Raw genomic sequence first — 19,718 nt, 5'->3', positions numbered from 1 at the left:
TTTGCAAAATAAGGTTATTTTTAAGTTTTAATATAGTAGACGCTATTTTATTATTAACAACTCTTCAATGTTCAATATTAACTATTTCCTGTTTTTGTTTTACAGGGATGGTAATAAGAAAATCAAACAACTTTCATTTAAAATCAAAATCGGCGTTCGCGAAAATTTCGCGAATTTATTCACCGGTTAAGACGTGGCACGATTATATATTTCAAAGGTAATTTTCTATTAGCAGCTTTGTTCAAAATATAGGTAAGAATATTAAATAATGTTGAAAGAATGATATTTAAAAGATTAAAAAATTCCAATGTGATTTATATAGCGCATCGACGAACACTTATGCTGCCAAGAATTTATAATCGCTGTGTTCTAACTCTTTGTGATCACTTAATAAAGCTCTAATGGATTAAATTGTGAATAATCCTTAATCATCGTCCCAGAAATTTATTTTATACTTTTACATAATTTTGACACGTTACTTTAACATTAAAAAAGCTCTTTACTTTCTTTTTTTATAAAACGCAATATTTTAAGTAATCGCAATTTAAATTTTTTTTATTCACAATTTAACTTATATAGAAAAATATGCAACTTATGTTTTAACTTTAACTCTTTTAATTTAAGTCTAACGCTTCTAGTGCATTACGTGCATGCCTGGACCAAACAGTGCCGCTGATTACAGAGAGTATTGATTACTCTGCGAACAGATAAAAACTCTGACGTCAATGGTCTCCAGGATACGATCACTTGGCGTTCCTACCCACTTTCCTGGGATAGTAACCAGGACACCTGCGCGTGAATATCGATCGGCGCCCACCTGTTTACTTGTTGTGAATCCTCCAAGTTTTTAAAGTAGACGCAGTTTATGGCGAACAACGTCTAACAGAACAGCTGTTTGTACCAATTATTGATACTCAATTCGTTATTATTATTATTTTATCATTATTATTTATTAATTACAACCATTTGTTTCTTGTGCTCATTTACACTTGTCTTTCTTCTTTTTTTTTTTCAGTTGTATTTGCTACCACTGCATTTTAAGTCCCAAAATGCTGAATTTTTTTTCTTTACACTAAGTCGGATGATTGATCAACTTCTTCATTACTTTCTACATACTTTCTACATACTTGTAGCATTAATTAATTTGGAGATACATTTCCAAGTTACGGCAATTTAAATTTAACACGCTTGCGCGTGCTATCGATTTACCCGGCTCCTCAGTTTTGGATCCCGTCGGCTGTCGGATTTATGGGAGAGCAGATGAACAATGGCGGATGGAGGAAGCCGATTCTCTCGAGTTCTCTCGGTGCTCGCGATAGTGGTATTAAAATGTGTGACATCCAACGAGGGAGAGTTCGACAACGTAATCTACGACGATGGAAATAACTTTGACGGTTTCGAAGCACTCTATCGACGCTTTCACGTATGTGTAAAAAATTAACAGTTGACTATCATATTAATTAATAAATTACTACTTCGCAATAATGGAATAATATATGTTTCATACAATGTACGTGATCATTAATATTACAACAACATAATCTTGTCATAAATTCTTAATGAATATTCTTGTTCTCGTTACTGTACAGAATGAATTCTACGCGCCAGCATATCCCGTTGAAAATAGTTTCTGGCGAAGTCCCGAAAATCTTGGTGAGGTTTCCGGTGTCGCGGTAGATCTAACGGGGAATGTCGTGATTTTTCATCGCGGTGATCGAACGTGGAATTATGGGTGAGATGTGAATAAATTAACAAATAAAATTCAACATATAACAGTTAAATCTTGCCCTGTCTTTGAGCAATTAAATTTTCAATTCTTTTCGTTTATAATGTAATCATTTTCAGCACTTTCAACGATAATGCGGAATATCAAGAAAATTATAGAGGTCCTATTCGTGATAATACAGTGTTAACACTGAATCCGAAAACCGGCGAGGTTGTTCACGGTTGGGGAAATCAAACATTTTACTTACCGCATGGGATTCATATCGATCCCTATGGAAATGTATGGTTGACTGATATTGCTCTTCATCAAGTATTCAAGGTAAAGAAATACATATTAAAGACACACAATTTAAAACAAAACGATAAATCTTGCTGTTTGAACAGTAAGTTAGTAAAGCACGTTATAATAATTTTTTTAATAGTTGCTACAGTGTAAAAAATGTCACAAATATTGATAATTTATATTAATTATAGTTTTCAGCTTCCGGCGAGCCTCAGCTAGTTCTCGGTCAAAGATTCGAACCTGGAAACGACAATGAACATTTCTGTCAACCAACCTCAGTCGCAGTTTTACCGAGTGGTGAAATCGTTGTCGCTGACGGATATTGCAATAATAGGCTAGTGCTGTTTGACGGAAGGGGTAACCCCAAGTACACCATCGATGAAAGTACGTTTAATACCCCTAACAGTAATATTAATATTAATATTAATATTAATGTTAATGTTCAGTTTTTGCTTATTTTATCAATGATTTTAGGATTAGGATGGATTACTTTGAGAGTTCCGCATTCCCTGACAATATTGCCGAACAGACAAGTATGCGTCGCTGATCGCGAAAATTGGAGAATTGTATGCCTAGACGTAACATTTTCTGGATTTAGTCAGAACTTAGAACCTCCCTATTCGATCCGTCATCGGCAATTCGGTCGAATATTCGGCATTGCGTCATACCGTACGTAATTCATGATAATTACAGTTTTTCGTATATAAATAATTATTGTATCATTATTATCATGTAATTAATTTTAGATGGTTTTATTTACGCTGTTAATGGAATGACGTCTAATATACCGATTAAAGGTTTCACCATTGATCCTGTAAATCAAAATATAACCGGAATTTGGGGTCCGGAATCCTCGGTAAGCATTACATTTGATATATTTTTAATATAATAATACTTAAATTCTTATTATATATCATTTTCTAATACATTTAAGAATTAATTAATTTGTGCAGTGCTTCAAACATTAAATTAATTGTGTATATATTTTTCAGTCTTTTAAAATGCCTCACGCCATCGCTATATGTCCGTACGGTAAAGCCCTTTACGTATCAGAAATTGGTCCAAACAAAATATGGAAGTTCGATTTAGTGACCAAATCTAACTAAGACAGATATTGCACAATAAATATATTACAGTTAAAATCTGTCGTTTGACATTTATATAATAGAGTAAAGCAAAAATGAAATTTATGTCGAGCAATTAAACATATAATCCGTCTCTTCCACTACCTTAATTATTATAAAGCGTGAAAAATAATTACAAAGATTTTTTTTATTTATTCGTTTTCTAATTTAACGTCTGTTAATCTATTAATATTTTTATATTCTGAATTATTTACCTGTTTAGCTTCCCCTTAGATATTTTCTATCTTGTCCTATCTTTCGATGTATTTGCGACGACAATAGCGCTTTAAATCTCACAGCCGCAAATTTACTCTGAACTAATAAAATTGTTTTCTAATTAATCCTTTATAAATTCGTTAGTTTAAATAAAATCCACAATCATACGATTCGCAGCGCCACTGTCGCCACAGATCGGTGTCATCGATCTTTCTAACCTTTCTCGAAAACCTTGCACGGCACAACTGCCAAACGATTGTTACAAAATGGCAGGTGACAAGATTGTTGATTGTACGCAAAACGGTAACAACGAAAAAATAAGCGAGAATGGTGACTTGAGCCTCAGTCTGAATCTAGAGGATGATTTTGAGTCGATTGAATATGTTCCTTGTCCCGAATTTCAATTTTTGGTGAGTCGATCTTTACTCCGTTTCGTCTTTATTTTTTTTTTTACTTTAATTTGTGTTTTGCCATATTTTACCAACATTTTGCGTCAACACACGTGCATTTTTGTCATGACAGCGGTGATTCTGTAATAAACACACTTATTTTGAACTTATTAATGTCTCAGTAATTATTATAAATTATTTTCTTATGCGAGAGCTTTACTGGTTTAATCATACAACTTGGTTAATTTAAGGCATTTAATTTATTGCGAAATTATTATTATATTTTTGTCAGTAGTATTTTGGACTCTCGCGTTATTTTGTAGCTTTTTTTAAGTATTATAAAATTGTTATGAATATTTTTTATTTACAGACAACAGCATGTTACATTTGTAATGGATATTATGGGCCATGTTTTGAAGAACCAGTCTGTGCTACATGTCATGCATTTCTATTTCCAAATGATGTAGATCTGCTTCAAGTACCGATCTTCAGTGAAGTAAGAAAAATATAGTTCATATATTTTTTTTTATTTTTTATTTTTTAATTTTTTTTTATAGTTTATAATTTTTTATTTTTTTATTTTTTATTGATATTAATATTGAGTGTGTTTTCTGAAGAAAACAGATGATGAAGATTCAGGAAATGACGAGCCAACTGATCTATACTACAATCATGAAAGAAGAACTAGTCAACAGCAGCAGAATTCGCCACAAAATGTCAATCCAAATATTCCAAACGCACAACAAAATCCATTAAATCATAATGCAAACGTTTCACGCAGATGTTACGCACTGTATCAAAATGCAGCACCTCAGTGCAATTACCACGCGTTACAAAACGATTCAAGTAGCAGTTCAGTTGATAAGTGTGTAGGGGCATTTGCGCGGAATGTACCAACACAACGCGATGCAAATTTTGATCTGCAAAGTATGATTTGCCGAACGAGAAATGACTATCATCAAAATTGCGCCAACAGAAACGATCAAAATGTGCAGGATAGAATGGAGGAAAATTTACAGTGTTTGCCGGAAATGTTTGCTCTGGACCACGACGGTCAGAACAATGAACCCGGACACGATGCGGCTCAATATCAATGGAATTATAGAGTGTATGAGGACGCCGGTGAACCTTCGCGTCCATACAATTTATCAGAGCGATTGGAAGTACTGTCTAATCACAAACATATCGAACACGAACCCATCAATGAACCAGGTTTGGTAGAAAGATTACCGCCTGAGGTATTACTCGCTATCTTTTCTCATCTTGACGACATTAGCCTGTGGTCGGCAGCGAATGTCTGCCGACGATGGTGCGGTCTATTATCAACGCACGTCACGCAGTTACAATGGAAGCAGCATGTGAAATTACGCTGGCCTCTGTACAAGCCTATTGGTTGCGTAAAAAATTGGTATAAAGTATACGATTGTCTAGCTTCTTCGGCACCATGTCGAACTTGCTTGGCACAGACCTCACTGCGATCAAGGCCTTCCAGACTGGTGGAGAACTCTTGGCGAAGAAACAGATTGCGTAGCGAGCTCAAAAGTTTAAGAATTGATCCACCTGAAGGTATTGAAGCGATGCCTCTTGATCATATGTGTTGCCACTGGCAAGCTACTATTACAGGACCAGTCGGAAGTCCTTACGAGGGAGGATTATTTTATCTGTATCTGCAAGTACCATTCAGGTATGTATTAAAGAAAATTTATTACATATATCGTAATTTTTTTTTTTTTTTTTTGTTAAATAATAAAAACTTTTTTACAGTTATCCCATGTGCCCACCTGTAGTAAGATTTCTAACAAAAATACTTCACCCGAACGTGTCGAGACACGGAGACGTTGGTATAGACTCGATACATCATAATTGGTCATTAGCTCTCACGATATCTAAAGTTCTTATCAGTGTACAAAGTTTGCTTACGGATCCATACTGTCAAGTAAGTATTATCAAATATTCTGTTTGATAAAAATATTTCAAATAATTGTTTTAGATAAATATATTCCAATTTAAATATTTTTTAATCAATATAAGAAAGATAATCTACGTATTATCATTGTATAATTACATATTAATATTGATTAGCAAGTTTTGATGTGTACAGGTATGTATGGAACCAGAATTAGGGGAGATGTATATGAACGATCGCGAAAAATTCGAAGAAGTGGCGAGAGCGTGGACGTGGAGGTACGCAATGCACGACGTCGTAACACCGTTCTAGTGCACAACAATGTATAAATCACAATGAAATCGTGTATTTAATATATGTATTAATAAATTAACTAGATTTGTGATACATATTGTGCTAAAAAAAAGGGAAGCTTGACCGAGGACGACTGCATATTTATAAGAATTATTTGTTAATCATGATTATCTACTAGCGAAAGGATTACATCTTTTTTACCCCAAAATTCATTAAAAAATATATACATTAATATTCTTAATGTTGTTTTTTCAGCTCTGCCTCTCTTATAAAATAATCTTTATTAATCAAATGTAATTTGCTATATTTGATTTTTTTAAGTTATTACTCTTGCAGCACCAAGTAAGCCAAATTAGAGAACGTAATTGTTATTAAAAACTACATTATTAAATCGAATAAATAATATTAATCGTTAATTGCATTTAACGATTACATAATTTTTAATTGGGAATCGCGATTAACAATTAAATTTCTTTCAATAAAAGTGTAGTCATAAAGATATTATTAAAATGTCATCAAATATGCTTACATGTATAATATGGTTTAATTGTATATTTTTCACGTAATTATATATTATTAATTAAAAATATGTAATATAAAAAAGTCACTTTAAATTTTTATATATATTCAGCTAAAAATTTTACACGAGCACCAACAATTTTTGTTGGAACTTGTCGCCTGTATACGGTGTCTAATCCTCTACAATCTCGTAAATTGCTTATCTCATTTCTGCAACAAAAAAAAAGTTAAAACTCTTCAAAGTGTACAAATAAATTCGATACAAAAAAAAACATGTATATCATTACCTGCAAAGAATATCTTCTAAGTTAGGAAGCTGCTCGTCATTTTCGCACCAGTCTTTCCAATTTCTATACAATTGTAGCTCTTGTATCTCGTCAAGATAATTGTGACACATATTTCTCAAGCTACAAAATAATTAATTATCGTTAATCGCGAGATTAATCGATTAAAGAAATAATAAATTAATATCGAAAAAATTATTTAGTTTCGTTTTTTAAATTTTTATCGTACATAAAAGCATAATTTATGTAAACTTTTCTTTGTAAAACTTACTTTCTCTCCCAAGATCCGTCGGCTGACGAAGAGACAAGCTTATCGCCTGGTAATGAGTCAGAAATAATTCTTCTGCCGTCGATTTCTCGCAAGCTGTAACTACAAAAATCACAATTATTACTGCTCCAATGCAAAAAAATTGCGTATTAATTGTACAAAATTGTGTGCCAATAAAAAAAGAATATGTACTTACTGTCGAAAAGAATGGTTACAAATGGTTCTTAAAAAAAGTATAGTCTCAGTTTCGTTCAGCCAGTCGTCTAGTGACACCATATTGTGAATCTGCAGCAGAGTTTGATTAATCTGGAAGGAGATTATGAGCGACATATATAAAACTAATAATGTGTTTTTAACGTAAAAGCAGCTTTAGAATCCGTTGTGAAAACCTCTTCGGCGACGGCCATGCACATGCTGCATCTGACGCAAGCGGAGGACACGTCTACGTGCATCACGCCACAAGAATCTGCGATACAGGCGGCGTACGGGACGACTCGGACCTCTCCAAAACCAGACGATCTGCAGTCACAGTGAGGATCGACGGTGACGTTTGAATCTGTCGGAGGATCGGGAACACCGGGACGAACGGTCGTGGCACGTTCTTCTCTATTTCGACGAGCACGCGTTTCGCTGCGCTTGCCGAAGCTGCAGCCATTCGAAGCGAATGCGAGTGACAGAAAGATTACCAGCGTCACTTTCGAAACCATCGTTCCAGCTTCGTCACGTTGCTTTAAAATGTTTTAAAAGAAATGAACATGCTGGTTAAACCTCCAAAACGAAGAGCTAAACTTTCCACGTGTGAGAATGAGACAAGAAGGTTCGATTGCTCGAAAACTGAACTTGGAGCGCTTAAAATTTTAAACGCGTTCAATCGAGTTCAAGAGAAGATACAAAATATATTTTCCAGTATCTCACACAGTTCGGAAAATAAATTACCCGAAAATAACGCTATTTACTCTAGATTGGTAGTTTAATTCATCGATGAAATTGATTTAATTGATTGTACTAATTAATTAAATAGATCGTCAGCAATAATAACGTAGTTATCTTTTAGCAATCATATAATTTCGTAGTTCAGCGCTTACGTTTCGCGCACACAGGTGTCACTGAATTGACTGAACGAGTTCTATCAGCATTCAGCACAGTTCAGCTTGGTTTCGTTGCTCGATTTTGCTCGGTGTGTAACGAGCGTAATTAAGTATAGTTGCGCATGTGAGACGTCCGGATTTATTTCGACAAGGTATCTAAGCGCGACAACGATGCTGGCACGTCGGTTTCTGTGTAGGAGATTGTGGCGAGCCTCGTTCACGTCCGTTCGCCAGACACAGAGTCAGCACGCCTTGGACGCGATTAACCTCGAAACACGGCTGCCGGCTCCTATCGAAAAGGAACCGCAACGACAGCCGTTCGTCAAGAATCTGTTCCTCGCGGAGTTCGACAAAGAATTCATGTATTACTCCGAACCGCAATCCAAGAACAGGTATCAACGTTTCTTTGAATGGCTCGAACCCATCGAGGCGTATATGTCCAAGTGCCTGGAGAACCCGCAGAGTATTCAAAAGCACGACGTTCTAGCTCATCTCAGAGAGCTGGGCGTCTTCAGGGCGTGCGTGGAGGAGCGTTATCTCGGCCTGGGCTTGAATCACACGGAGTCGGCCAAGCTGGTGGAGGTCCTTAGCGCCTTACCTTGGCTAGGTAGTTATATAGTAAAAAATCACGTCGTACCTGTTCAAATAATCTCCACCCTGGCCTCCGACAATATCAAGGCAAAATATTTGCCGAAAATAGCGACCGGCGAATTCGTGCCTACTGTCTGCTTCACTGAACCTGGAAATGGGATAAATATACACAGTATAAAAAGCACAGCCGCGCAATCGGATTGCAACGATTATTGGATATTGAACGGCGAAAAAACATTTGTCGCTAATGGGCACGAGGCTAATCTATTTGTCGTATTCTCTGGTTGCGGTCACTTACACTCGATCAGCACCACAAATAATTTTCTGTCTATATTTCTGGTAGAGCGAAATTTTGGTGGCGTTATAAATAAAGACGTTATGAATCTGGTCGGGCTCCAGCATAGCCCTTCATGCAGCATCGTTTTTAAAAATACCAAGATTCCGAAGGAAAACATTTTAGGTGATTTAAGATCGGGAATAGACGTACTGATAAATATGCTCGCTCCGGGAAATAGAAATCTCGCTGCGCAAGCGGTCGGCACGCTGAGAGCTTTTACTAACGTAGTGACACGGAATATATTACAGAGGAAACATCTGGATAGAAATATGTATGAATTTGAAGGAATTCAAGAAGTCATAGGTAAAATGGCAAGCAGCTTGTACGGTATGGAGAGCATGCTGTACTATACCACCGGTATAATGGACACGTTCGAAAATCAAGATTGTACACTCGAGAAAGCTATGATGGAGACTTACTGCACTAACGAGTGCGTCAAGAATATTTACGAGGGATTGCAAATCGTTGGCGCACAGGCTTACTTGAAAGACAATCTCTACATACAAATATTCAATGATGCATTATCGTACACTCTTTTCGATAACTATACTCTCGATGCGAACACATATATAGCCCTCATTGGGCTACAACACATGGGCAAACATCTACACAAGCACATATTCAAGATACGAAATCCTTTCGACTTTCCCGAGTATATATTGAAATGGGCCTTTGGTAAAGACTATCGATTACGGTTAAAAATCGACGAGCATTTACATCCGTCTTTGGTATTAGGTAGCAGAGAGCTAGAAAAATGTATCACGAAATTGAAGGGCGTTTCATTACTATTGCTGGAACGCTATGGCATAAAAGTAGGTGAACGACAAATGGAAATGCGTCGACTTGGCGAATTAGCAACGACAACGTTCGCCTTGATCGCTGTTCTTTCGCGCGCTTCCAGAGCATATAGCATCGGTTTAAGAAATCATGAGCACGATCGACATATGGCCAACAGTTTTGCAATTCTCTCCATAGACAGAGTGCAGATTCTCACCGACGAAATCATATCTGGAGAAATAAACAATGGTGATAAATTTAATAAAAATGTTGCTGAAGTTATGTTTCAAAAAAAGGAATATTTTGCTGAACATCCATTAAAAAGAACTTTCTAAACTTCGTTTGTCGTATATATATATATGTATATATAATTTTAAAAAATATAAAAAAGTTACCTGATACTCATGTGATTTATAAATTTGAATTATATCGCGATCCCGATATATTAATACTTGCAGGTTCAACACTTGGAATTTATTAAATATAAATTTATAAGTTGTTTTCAGCTAAACGTTTTTTTCTTATATAATGATTAAGGCAAATTATATTTAAAATATAATTAAAATACATACGATCCATTTAATTCTCTTTTTATTTTGTTTTATTTTATTTTGCCGTGTTCTATCTCTTGATTTTATTCTAACGAAATCGATGTCGTCGATCTCTTTAACCCTTCTCCTACAACAGACTTCAGATATTTTCTATCTTGCTGAAAACTTTCGATGTATTTGCGGCGACAGTGGTGCCCTGAATCGCACGAAAGTTAGATGCTGTGCACGTGGATTTGATAAATACTTGTTCAATATTAATGAAACAAGATGAAATTCTCATATAAGGTAAAATATTTATTATTTAAAAAAATTCACAGTCTACGAGATATTTTTTTTACTGATCGTATTCAAGTTAAATCAAATTGCTGCTTTTATAACCTATAAAGTTGTATTATTTGTATAACTTCTTTTAATTATCATGAAATAAAAAGTAAAACGTGTATATAATATACACATTATAAAAAAATTTTATATTAATTTTTGCACGTAAAATAATTTTTACTATCAGTACGTGAAATATTATTTCTCGCTGTATTTCATTTTCTGCTGTACGAGTCTTTCTCGTAAAGACTATTAATTAATTTTTTTATTTTTTATTCTGTTAATAAAACGAGTCGTTTTTTCTTAAATATGAATAATTTTTCTCCGCGTCGCGGAGAGTGCAGGCTCTTTCGGGATGAAAGTAACAATATATAAATTATAAATTAATAATGTTTTTTGGTTTCTGTGTTGTAGTTCAGTAATTTACTTGGAACAGTTTATCGTAAAGGAGATTTACTCTTCTCTCCAGATGGATCATCAGTTATTAGCCCTGTGGGCAATAGAATTACAATTTTTGACTTGAAAAAGTAAGTTGTTTAAAAAGTATTTTAATATGAATTAAATATTAATATTTTATGTATATTTTATATGGCATTAGGCAATTATTTAATTTATATAAAAAATCGTTTTATTTTAGCAACAAGTCTATGACACTTCCTGTGGAAAGCAGATTTAATTATACTACTATTGATATATCTCCAAATGGTAGTATGTTAGTAGCAATTAATGCAGGTAAAAATTTTATCATATATTTTATAAAATTATATATTTAATAATATAAAAAAAATATAATTTAATTTTATATCTATAGATGGTGAAGCTCATATTATTAGTTTGATAAGCAAAGTAATTTTACATAAATACAGATTTAAAGGACGTCCCAAATGTGTAAAATTTTCTCCAGATGGAAAGCATTTTGCAGTTTGTAAAGGAGGCGGTGGTAAGTTTCCTATTCTAAAGTTTTATACATAAAACATGTAATAATTATATAAAATACCATTGTTTTTATGTTTCAGTTTTTATTTTTAATGCACCAGGCTTACAAACGGGCGATTATAATCCGTTTATCATGGAACGTGCATTTCATGGAGCTACTGCTGAAACAACGTGTATCAGATGGTCTTTTGATTCGAAATTGTTAGCGGTTGGTTCAAAAGATACCACAGTGAAAATATATAGTTTACAGAAATGGGCAAACTTTAGATGGATTACATTGGGTAGCCATTCTGATGTAATAGTGGCATGTTTCTTTGAATCAAAGCAATATGATTTATACACGATTAGCAAGTAAGATAACTTTTTTTTAATGGGAATATATAATGTAAAAAATTTAAATTTGCCTATATATATTTTTGGGAATTTTTTTTCTTTACAGAAATGGCCGAGTTTGCGTCTGGGAATGTACACTTGAACCAGATGATTGGGTTGAATGGGAACCACCTTCAAAAAAGGAAAAATCAAAGGATTCTGATAGCGAGGACGATATCGATATGGAAAAAATTATAGAGAAGACAGAGAAACAAAAAGCACGCGATGAACGTAAACTATTAAACGCAGGTGATTTAAATTATTTTTTGAAATTATTTTAATATTATAAATAATGATAAACATTTATAAAATAATTTTACTAATATATATTACTACTTTATATTTTATTAGATGATATACCACAAGATAACGAAGACGAAGCTTCTATAAACGACATAAGTAAAACAGGAATGAAAATGTTGGGTTATAAAAAGCAAGCGACTTATTATTTAGCAGATGAAGTTCATAAGCAGTATAAAGATGCAAAACTTACTGCAGCTGCTTTCCATCAGGATACTCATATATTAGTTATTGGATTTAATAATGGATCATTTTATTTGTATGAGATGCCACATGCTAATTTAATTCACTCATTGAGGTGCAGTAATATTTTAATTATAAAAAACATGATTTAGTACTTATATAATTTTGCATTATTATTATTACGCGTGGTATTAGAAATTAATTTGACTATTGATATTACAGTATTTCTCGACAACGTATTTCGTCAATTGCATTTAACTCTACTGGAGATTGGATAGCCATAGGATGTTCTCACGCTGGTCAGCTCCTAGTTTGGGAATGGCAAAGTGAAACATACGCCATGAAACAACAAGGGCATCGAACTAACATGAATTGTTTAGCGTACAGTCCTGACGGTCAATATATTATAACGGGTGGTGACGACGGAAAAGTTAAACTATGGAATACACTAACCGGATTTTGTACGCTTACCTTTCACGAGCATACCTCGTCGATATCTGGCGTTTTGTTCAGTCACAATCGAAAATTTGTCGCATCTGCTTCGTTGGATGGAACAGTACGGGCATACGATTTAGCAAGGTACAGAAATTTCCGTACTCTCACCTCACCACGTCCAGTGCAATTTGCCTGCTTGGCGATTGACGCTAGTGACGAGTTTCTCGCTGCGGGCGGTCAAGATTTTTTCGATATATATTTATGGAGCATGAAACTCGGAACTCTCTTAGAGGTATGTATAATTTTGTTTGTCTTCAAACGTTGACTTGTATCATTTTTATTTTTACTTTATTACTACTTAATTGTGTAGCTAGAATTGCATAGGTATAAAAGTTATACACTCAAAATTATACGTTTAATATTATAATACACTATTTTAGATATTAAATGGTCACGAGGGGCCTGTGGCAAGTTTGGCATTTAATCCCAATCCTACTAGCACAGAACTGGTATCCGTATCTTGGGACAAAACATTGAAAATATGGAATGCTATTGAAAATGGTTCCGCGCACGAGACTATACAATTGTCTGCTGATGCACTTTGCGTAACTTACAAACCAAACGGAGAAGAAGTTGCTGTCGCCACGTTGGACGGACAGATTACATTTTTCGAATGCAAAACGGCAAGACAAACGGGCTTTATTGAGGGTAGAACCGATTTAGGCGCTGGTAGATCCAAGACCGATCTTATTACAGCTAAAAAGAATTTACAGTCTAAGTGAGTGGATGATTTTAATACAAAAATAAGTATATGAATTAATATATTTTATAATATATTATTAAATTTAATTTTTTTTTAGAGCTTTCACTACATTATGTTACTCGGCAGACGGTACATGCATATTAGCTGGTGGCCGTTCCAAGAATGTGTGCATTTATAACATTCAGGAATCGGTATTATTAAAAAAATATGAAATTACTCAAAATAGATCTTTAGACGGTGTAGATGTAAGTAACAATAATTTATACTGTATATTAATTTTTTTTATATTAACATTAACAATCCAAGCTCATTTACTTTTAAAATAATTTTGATAGGATGTTATAAATAGAAAATACATGACTGAATTTGGAAATAGAGCTTTGATTGAACATCGCGAAGGTGGAAATATATCGTTACGATTGCCAGGTGTTAAAAGTGGAGATATGGCAAGTAGGAGAGTCAAACCAGAAGTGAGAGTCCTTTGTTTGCAATTTTCTCCCACAGGTAGGAATAGAAAATATTATCATACATTATTTTATTTAAAGTATATCTAATTAAGTAATTTTTATAAAATAGGACAAGCATGGGCGGCAGCAACTACGGAAGGATTACTGATATTTTCTTTAGATGTTGGATTAATGTTTGATCCATTTCAATTAGAACTTGGAGTTACGCCAGATACCGTGAAGGAAACACTTGACAAACACGATTATGCAAAAGGTATAAACATTTTTATGAAATTTTTACTGAAATTAGCAATAGTGAGAATAATAATTATAATTTAATTTTTTTTTTTAGCATTAATGATGGCATTAAAATTAAATGAAAAATTATTAACACAACAAGTTTTAGAAACTATTCCGTATAAAGAAAGTGAGTATACGTATATTTTTAATACATATAGTGTAATGAAATGCTAACAGTAATTTGATATAATAAATACTCGTTTGATTTTTTACGATATTACAGTTGAATTGACAATGACAAATATGCCAAATATTTATATCGAAAAGCTACTGAAATTTATTGCGTTAGAATTGGAGTCGACGAGACATATACATTTCTATCTTTTATGGATAGAAACGATTTTGACGAAACATGGATCACGGATCGATACCGCGCTTCAAATGCCGGTACTATTAATGCTACATAAGAATATGCAAAAAAAATATGACGACCTCAGTAGAATGTAAGTGTTGTATTACATTTTTTAACTATACAGTGCTATAAACGTCAAAGTAATTGCGTATATTTTTACAGATGTGACTTTAATCAATACACGATAAACTATATTTTAAGAATAGGAGATCTAAAATCTGCGAAAGATAAATTGCAGCATTCGGTAATCACTATAAATGATGAATCTGATCTTTCCCTAGAAGAAATGGATACGGATTAAACTTTGGTTAAATCTTTCGTAAGATAAAAATTTTGTACAGTAAGAAAATTATTTATTACAAATTTTTATGTAGCGAAAAAAGAATAAAAAGAAACATTTTATTTCTCGTATACATTTTATATCTTTAATCAATATAGTTACGAGATTTTTAACGAGATTTTAATGTTAATAAAACTAATTAAATTTTTATCACTTTATCATGGCGCTTTTAAGCAATACTATTGGCCAGTATAAAACAACAAAAATTAGAAAAAGTATAGGAAACACAATTCTGCTGTAACAATCTATTTTTTGAGAGCGTGTTTTATGCGTTTGCATCTGAAACTCAGATTTTAGCCTTAAAGTGGGCAATATATGATTACTAGTAGTATGCTTATTCTTTGATTTAGTTGTATAAACGAATTCTTCATCCCAGGTGTTTCGACTTTTGGCCATGGTAGTTAATCGCTAAAAATAATAGTGCAATATAATAAAATTTAATGTATATATAATTACAATGACGATAATTATAGCAGTTTTGTAAAATTGTTACAGGGGCAACGTTTAGACACAAACCGAGGACAAGTGAGAGTCCTTAGAATTTTGCGAATCATTTTTTACGTGTCGCATATCGAACACCTTGACTACAACAAACTCGCCCAGAGCTGCGAAAACGAACATCATGCAGCCAGCCATCCAGACGTCTAGTGCCTAAAAAAATATGTAAATTTTTATATTAGAAACAATGAATATCCATATTGAAAGATAGTTCCAAGTTGTACAGAACATCGATGAATGATGGAAGTTTTGAAATACATTCGCATAAAGAGATGTGAATTATTTGAAATAGATGTACAAAAATGAGAATTTATATTTGCATACCTATGTTCTATTTCGTATTTTAAATGAGTGTCTAAGAAACATTAAAAATTTTTTATTTTAAACAGATTTAAACATCTCTTATCGTAATCATAATACCTTGATGTATGCTACTGGCGGAATATCGCTCTTAAGACCGGTAAACATTGTTACGAGCGTGAGCATACTCGTCACCAGAAGAGCCACTCGACCAGGAATCGCATCCAGGTCCAGCCAGAAGCTGAACCAGGAGAGCATTACCACCAAAGTTGACGGTGCGAACGTTTGTATCAAGTGGTGACCGATCTGCCTCTCAAAGCGAAAGAATACCACCAGCCGCGAAAAGTTTCCTACGAAAGTTATCGATTTAATTTCGTATCTCTATCAAAAAATCACATAAACGTTAAGCTTTTTTTTTATACCATTTTTCTCGATCATATAATCTATAGTTTCTTCGAGTACCGCGGGCTTTCCGATGTCGTATTGCAAAAGTTTCAACTCGGGATTTACCGTGACTCCGCTTGCTCCCCATTTTAAGCGCAACTTCTTTCTGTTGTAAGAAACTGCAACAAATAATTCATCCAAGCGGACAAATTTATTAATTTCGTTTCTTTTATAGTTTACGCCTTATACTCACAGCTCTCTATATAAATTGGACAGATTTGAATATCCATCGGATACAATTGAAATTCCATTTGACAGGCGACAATCGCGTTAATTCGCGCGGAGTATTTAATCGTTTTATTTCGGTATAACGTGACCAGTGAGAACTTATGGCTTAAGGTCGCGATCTCTGAAAAATTATCAATGCGTGACGATTAATTCATCTACATGCAGATGATGCTGTTCGTGCTTACCGGAGACTTTCGAATTTAGGAAATATGGATCCGGTTGCCAAAGATTATCAAAGAATTCCTGAGGAAGTATGACATAATCGTCGCCTTCCTCGAAAATGTCTTCGGGCATATTTAACCGAGATTCTATCCAGCTTTGACTGACGAACATGTCCACGCTAATAAATATATATAAATTTGCTCGAATTATTATTTTTTATTTTTTTATCGCGATACCGACGATCTTATCGTTTTCGTTTACCGAAAATCCATATCCTCGACGTTGATAGAGTTAATGTCGAACACTAAAATGTTGAAATTTACCACCACAGGTGCGTCCGAGAGCGGCCTGATCTCTGCAGAAAGTTTTATTCTTTTATCACACATAATTGTTAATTATAATTAAATATATTAATGCCGAAAACGTAAATTCTCTTTGACGAGTCGCACCTTACCTTTGACGTAATGTTTCGGTAGAATTAGCCTCGACGTCATAGTGCAATTGTTGACATCCTCGTTGAACAGGCTACGAAGAAAATCCTGTCTCTCATCATTAAAATTCACGTCTGTTTGACCCATTACTGTTTATAACGCAATTTGTTTAGCCAGCCTCGTCGCTGACTCATGGGTAATTTCCTTATACTAGCTAAACGCGGAAAAATATCTCGGTTTTATAAGGCTTCACGTGAATCGTAATAGAACTGCTGTTTGTCTTTTTAGTTAGGTGACTTATTTGATGTTGCATACGCGAGAGATCGTTAGCGAGCGATTTAATACCGCATCTCTTTACAGAGAAGCAAAAGAACAGAACGTTTTCAGAGAACCAAAACTTTTTTTTCTCTTTTTTTCTTTTATTTATTTATTATTATTTTTTAAGGAAACGTTAGGATAGTTAAACGTTACAGGCGCGAATTATCAAATTAAGTAACGTAAACATCGGTCAACATTAATCATCGCAATAACGATTTCTCATAATGCAGTTGGCATTTCAAATCATCCTAGCTGTCAGTTTCTAGAAAATAGCATCTCGTTTTGTCGTACAACTTCAGCCGGACTTTTTTTTTTCTCTTTTAAATAACAATATACAAGATACGTTAAAAGAGCCGATCGGACTCTGGGTATCACTCATTCCGTCTTTCAGGCCTTTCGGCCGGAAAATCGTCGCGCACGATTTTTCTGTCGTTGATATTCGAAAGCGATAAAAGACGCGCCGCGACGCGAAGCGAAAATCACTTTTAAAGGAGCACGAAGTCATTTACCTCGAGGAACATACTTCCGGGAGAGAATTCCACCATAGGTGAAGCAAAACTACTGGAAGTGCGCGCATCATCTCAGCCGGATGTGATCGACTATCTACCGCGGCAGTTCTTGAGATCACTCGAGAAGCCAAGACGGGCAATTAGCTAATTAAGAAATAACCGCTTGCCGTCGCAATCTAATCCAATTTTACAGGTATCGTCACATCTGCCTTTCGCAATTGCCCGGTAACGAATTGCGTAACAATCCCCCTATTCTGCGTACGAACGCATTATTTGCGATCGCGTTGCTCCCGCAAAGCCGTCGACGAGAAATGTTTATCATTCCGATTTTTAACATCGGCTCGCTAATGGAATACACCGACAATCTGCATCACATTTTCCCTTTTTTTTCTTTTTATTCCAGCTACAAGTACAGCGCCCCGGACACGTGCTGCACTTCCCGTTCGCGTGGGCACGCTCCCCGCGCGTTTTATCTCGACGATTCAATTATCATTGTCGTGTTACGCGAGACGTTGATCTCGCAATGCTTTTAATATTTCACAATCTTCTTTTCTACGCTTATCTCTTTCTCCTCGAGTAATTGTACATGCGAACGCGAAGCTGCCGCGTGGAGAACACTTGCGTGCGCACGCGTACGTAAAATCTTATCATTTCGATAGCGCGCGCGAAAAGACGACGGGACCGATGGCCGAGAGGAGAAAATCTCGCGGGAGACAGAGGAGAAGAGAAAGGTGAGAGTGAGAGTGGGTCAGTTATAGGTGTCTGGCCTCGAGTTGCGGATAGCAGGTACCGATGCAGGCCTCGCCGAACGATTGAGAAGGAAGCGCAAGATCTCTATGACGAGAGTTCTTTCTTTTCCTTTTGGTCCCGCGCACTCAGAGCAACGGTACCATCCATTTAGACGATGACGACCACGTCACGCGCGTCTAAAACCCGACCCCGTTCGTCGACCTCGATGAGACCTGCCGTTCCCTCTGCTCGGCTCATCTTCGAAGGGCGTTACAACGGCCGGAGGGAGACAGATGACTTCGGGTCGTCGTCGAAGAGACGGAGGCTGCGTCATTTATTTTCGATTGTGAATTATTTATGTAAAAACGCGCGGCTAAAGGATATGATAAATAAGAGAGAGTCCCGCGCATTTTTCATTATCTTCTTCAGTTAATTTTGCAAAAATAAAGATACCAATGTATTTCTGTCAGAGAGGCCGAAATCATCTCTGAAAACTAAATGCAAATACTGTTTTTTTTTTTGTGCATAATGTAAGTATTTTTTTTTATGAATCTTGGACTAAACAATTTTTTTTTTGTTTCTAGTAAGTATTTAAGATTTTTTTTTTTTTTAATGCTTACACGGTGTAAATAATTACACATGTTTCTTTGAACGTGCCTGATCTCAGATTTTCCCGTTAAACAGATAGCCGTCTGAAAAAATGGTTACGTTACAAGATTGCCCGAAAGATCTAGGTCATTTTTTTTCACTGGGCGTACCTATATATAAGAGAACGGTCCTTGAACCTTACAACTATTTAAAAATATAAAAAAAAGTTATTAAAAAAAAAAATCCGGCATTGTTACACGTATATTTTTCTATGAGCGTTAAAACAAGAAAGAAAAAATTAACTAAGCGCCACACTTTAACTTAAACAGCTTGACTTTCGATTCTTGAAATAGAAGGAATACTTTTCCAAAGAACAATTCGCACTTTGTTCCAATGTAAGCTATTTATCGG

At 34.9% G+C, this 19,718-nt stretch overlaps 6 protein-coding genes across 9 annotated transcripts; 4 read left to right on the top strand and 2 right to left on the bottom strand.

The window, feature by feature from the left end:
• Positions 1-105: 105 nt before the first annotated feature.
• On the top strand, positions 106-3,150 carry LOC139109726 (peptidyl-alpha-hydroxyglycine alpha-amidating lyase 2-like). 2 transcript variants are annotated; one of them, XM_070669017.1, is made up of 9 exons: positions 106-217; positions 639-893; positions 1,222-1,423; positions 1,590-1,732; positions 1,846-2,044; positions 2,200-2,392; positions 2,483-2,677; positions 2,755-2,864; positions 3,001-3,150. In XM_070669017.1, the coding sequence occupies exons 3-9, from the start codon at positions 1,268-1,270 to the stop codon at positions 3,112-3,114; spliced, it is 1,110 nt and encodes a 369-aa protein (XP_070525118.1). In that variant the 5' UTR covers positions 106-217; positions 639-893; positions 1,222-1,267; the 3' UTR covers positions 3,115-3,150. The 2 variants fall into 2 exon arrangements, with proteins under 2 accessions (XP_070525118.1, XP_070525117.1); XM_070669016.1 differs by having other exon boundaries at positions 1,016-1,423.
• A 140-nt stretch (positions 3,151-3,290) lies between these two features.
• On the top strand, positions 3,291-6,173 carry Morgue (modifier of rpr and grim, ubiquitously expressed). The gene is made up of 5 exons (XM_070669013.1): positions 3,291-3,758; positions 4,108-4,233; positions 4,355-5,421; positions 5,502-5,673; positions 5,839-6,173. The coding sequence occupies exons 1-5, from the start codon at positions 3,615-3,617 to the stop codon at positions 5,953-5,955; spliced, it is 1,626 nt and encodes a 541-aa protein (XP_070525114.1). The 5' UTR covers positions 3,291-3,614; the 3' UTR covers positions 5,956-6,173.
• Positions 6,174-6,429: 256 nt separating this feature from the next.
• LOC139109731 (uncharacterized) lies at positions 6,430-8,159 on the bottom strand. Its single transcript, XM_070669026.1, has 5 exons — positions 7,398-8,159; positions 7,205-7,314; positions 7,012-7,110; positions 6,744-6,863; positions 6,430-6,666 (listed from the first exon to the last, which is right to left on the bottom strand). Exons 1-5 carry the CDS (start codon positions 7,713-7,715, stop codon positions 6,555-6,557), a joined length of 759 nt encoding a protein of 252 aa, XP_070525127.1. The 5' UTR covers positions 7,716-8,159; the 3' UTR covers positions 6,430-6,554.
• LOC139109722 (complex I assembly factor ACAD9, mitochondrial) lies at positions 8,147-10,202 on the top strand. The gene has a single exon (XM_070669012.1). The coding sequence runs from the start codon at positions 8,268-8,270 to the stop codon at positions 10,134-10,136; it is 1,869 nt and encodes a 622-aa protein (XP_070525113.1). The 5' UTR covers positions 8,147-8,267; the 3' UTR covers positions 10,137-10,202.
• Positions 10,203-10,485: 283 nt separating this feature from the next.
• On the top strand, positions 10,486-15,988 carry LOC139109719 (periodic tryptophan protein 2 homolog). Of its 3 annotated transcripts, none has more exons than XM_070669007.1 (16): positions 10,486-10,637; positions 11,088-11,200; positions 11,311-11,405; positions 11,485-11,613; positions 11,690-11,960; positions 12,049-12,230; positions 12,333-12,579; positions 12,687-13,191; positions 13,340-13,677; positions 13,760-13,907; positions 13,998-14,166; positions 14,239-14,382; positions 14,461-14,535; positions 14,632-14,851; positions 14,923-15,004; positions 15,596-15,988. In XM_070669007.1, exons 1-16 carry the CDS (start codon positions 10,620-10,622, stop codon positions 15,746-15,748), a joined length of 2,889 nt encoding a protein of 962 aa, XP_070525108.1. In that variant the 5' UTR covers positions 10,486-10,619; the 3' UTR covers positions 15,749-15,988. The 3 variants fall into 3 exon arrangements, with proteins under 3 accessions (XP_070525108.1, XP_070525110.1, XP_070525109.1); XM_070669009.1 differs by having other exon boundaries at positions 10,487-10,637; positions 14,923-15,079; positions 15,596-15,734; XM_070669008.1 differs by having other exon boundaries at positions 10,487-10,637; positions 14,923-15,100; positions 15,596-15,728.
• Positions 15,646-17,979, bottom strand: Alka (glycine receptor subunit alpha alkaliphile). Its single transcript, XM_070669025.1, has 8 exons — positions 17,187-17,979; positions 16,994-17,087; positions 16,756-16,910; positions 16,536-16,691; positions 16,321-16,461; positions 16,019-16,248; positions 15,923-15,953; positions 15,646-15,751 (listed from the first exon to the last, which is right to left on the bottom strand). The coding sequence occupies exons 1-7, from the start codon at positions 17,308-17,310 to the stop codon at positions 15,942-15,944; spliced, it is 912 nt and encodes a 303-aa protein (XP_070525126.1). The 5' UTR covers positions 17,311-17,979; the 3' UTR covers positions 15,646-15,751; positions 15,923-15,941.
• Positions 17,980-19,718: the final 1,739 nt, after the last annotated feature.

This window comes from Cardiocondyla obscurior, linkage group LG18 (assembly GCF_019399895.1).
Source record: "Cardiocondyla obscurior isolate alpha-2009 linkage group LG18, Cobs3.1, whole genome shotgun sequence".
In the NCBI taxonomy this organism is placed as follows: Eukaryota; Metazoa; Arthropoda; class Insecta; order Hymenoptera; family Formicidae; genus Cardiocondyla; species Cardiocondyla obscurior.
The sequence above is the reverse complement of the archived record's forward strand: the minus strand, read 5'-3'. Positions and strand labels throughout refer to the sequence as shown.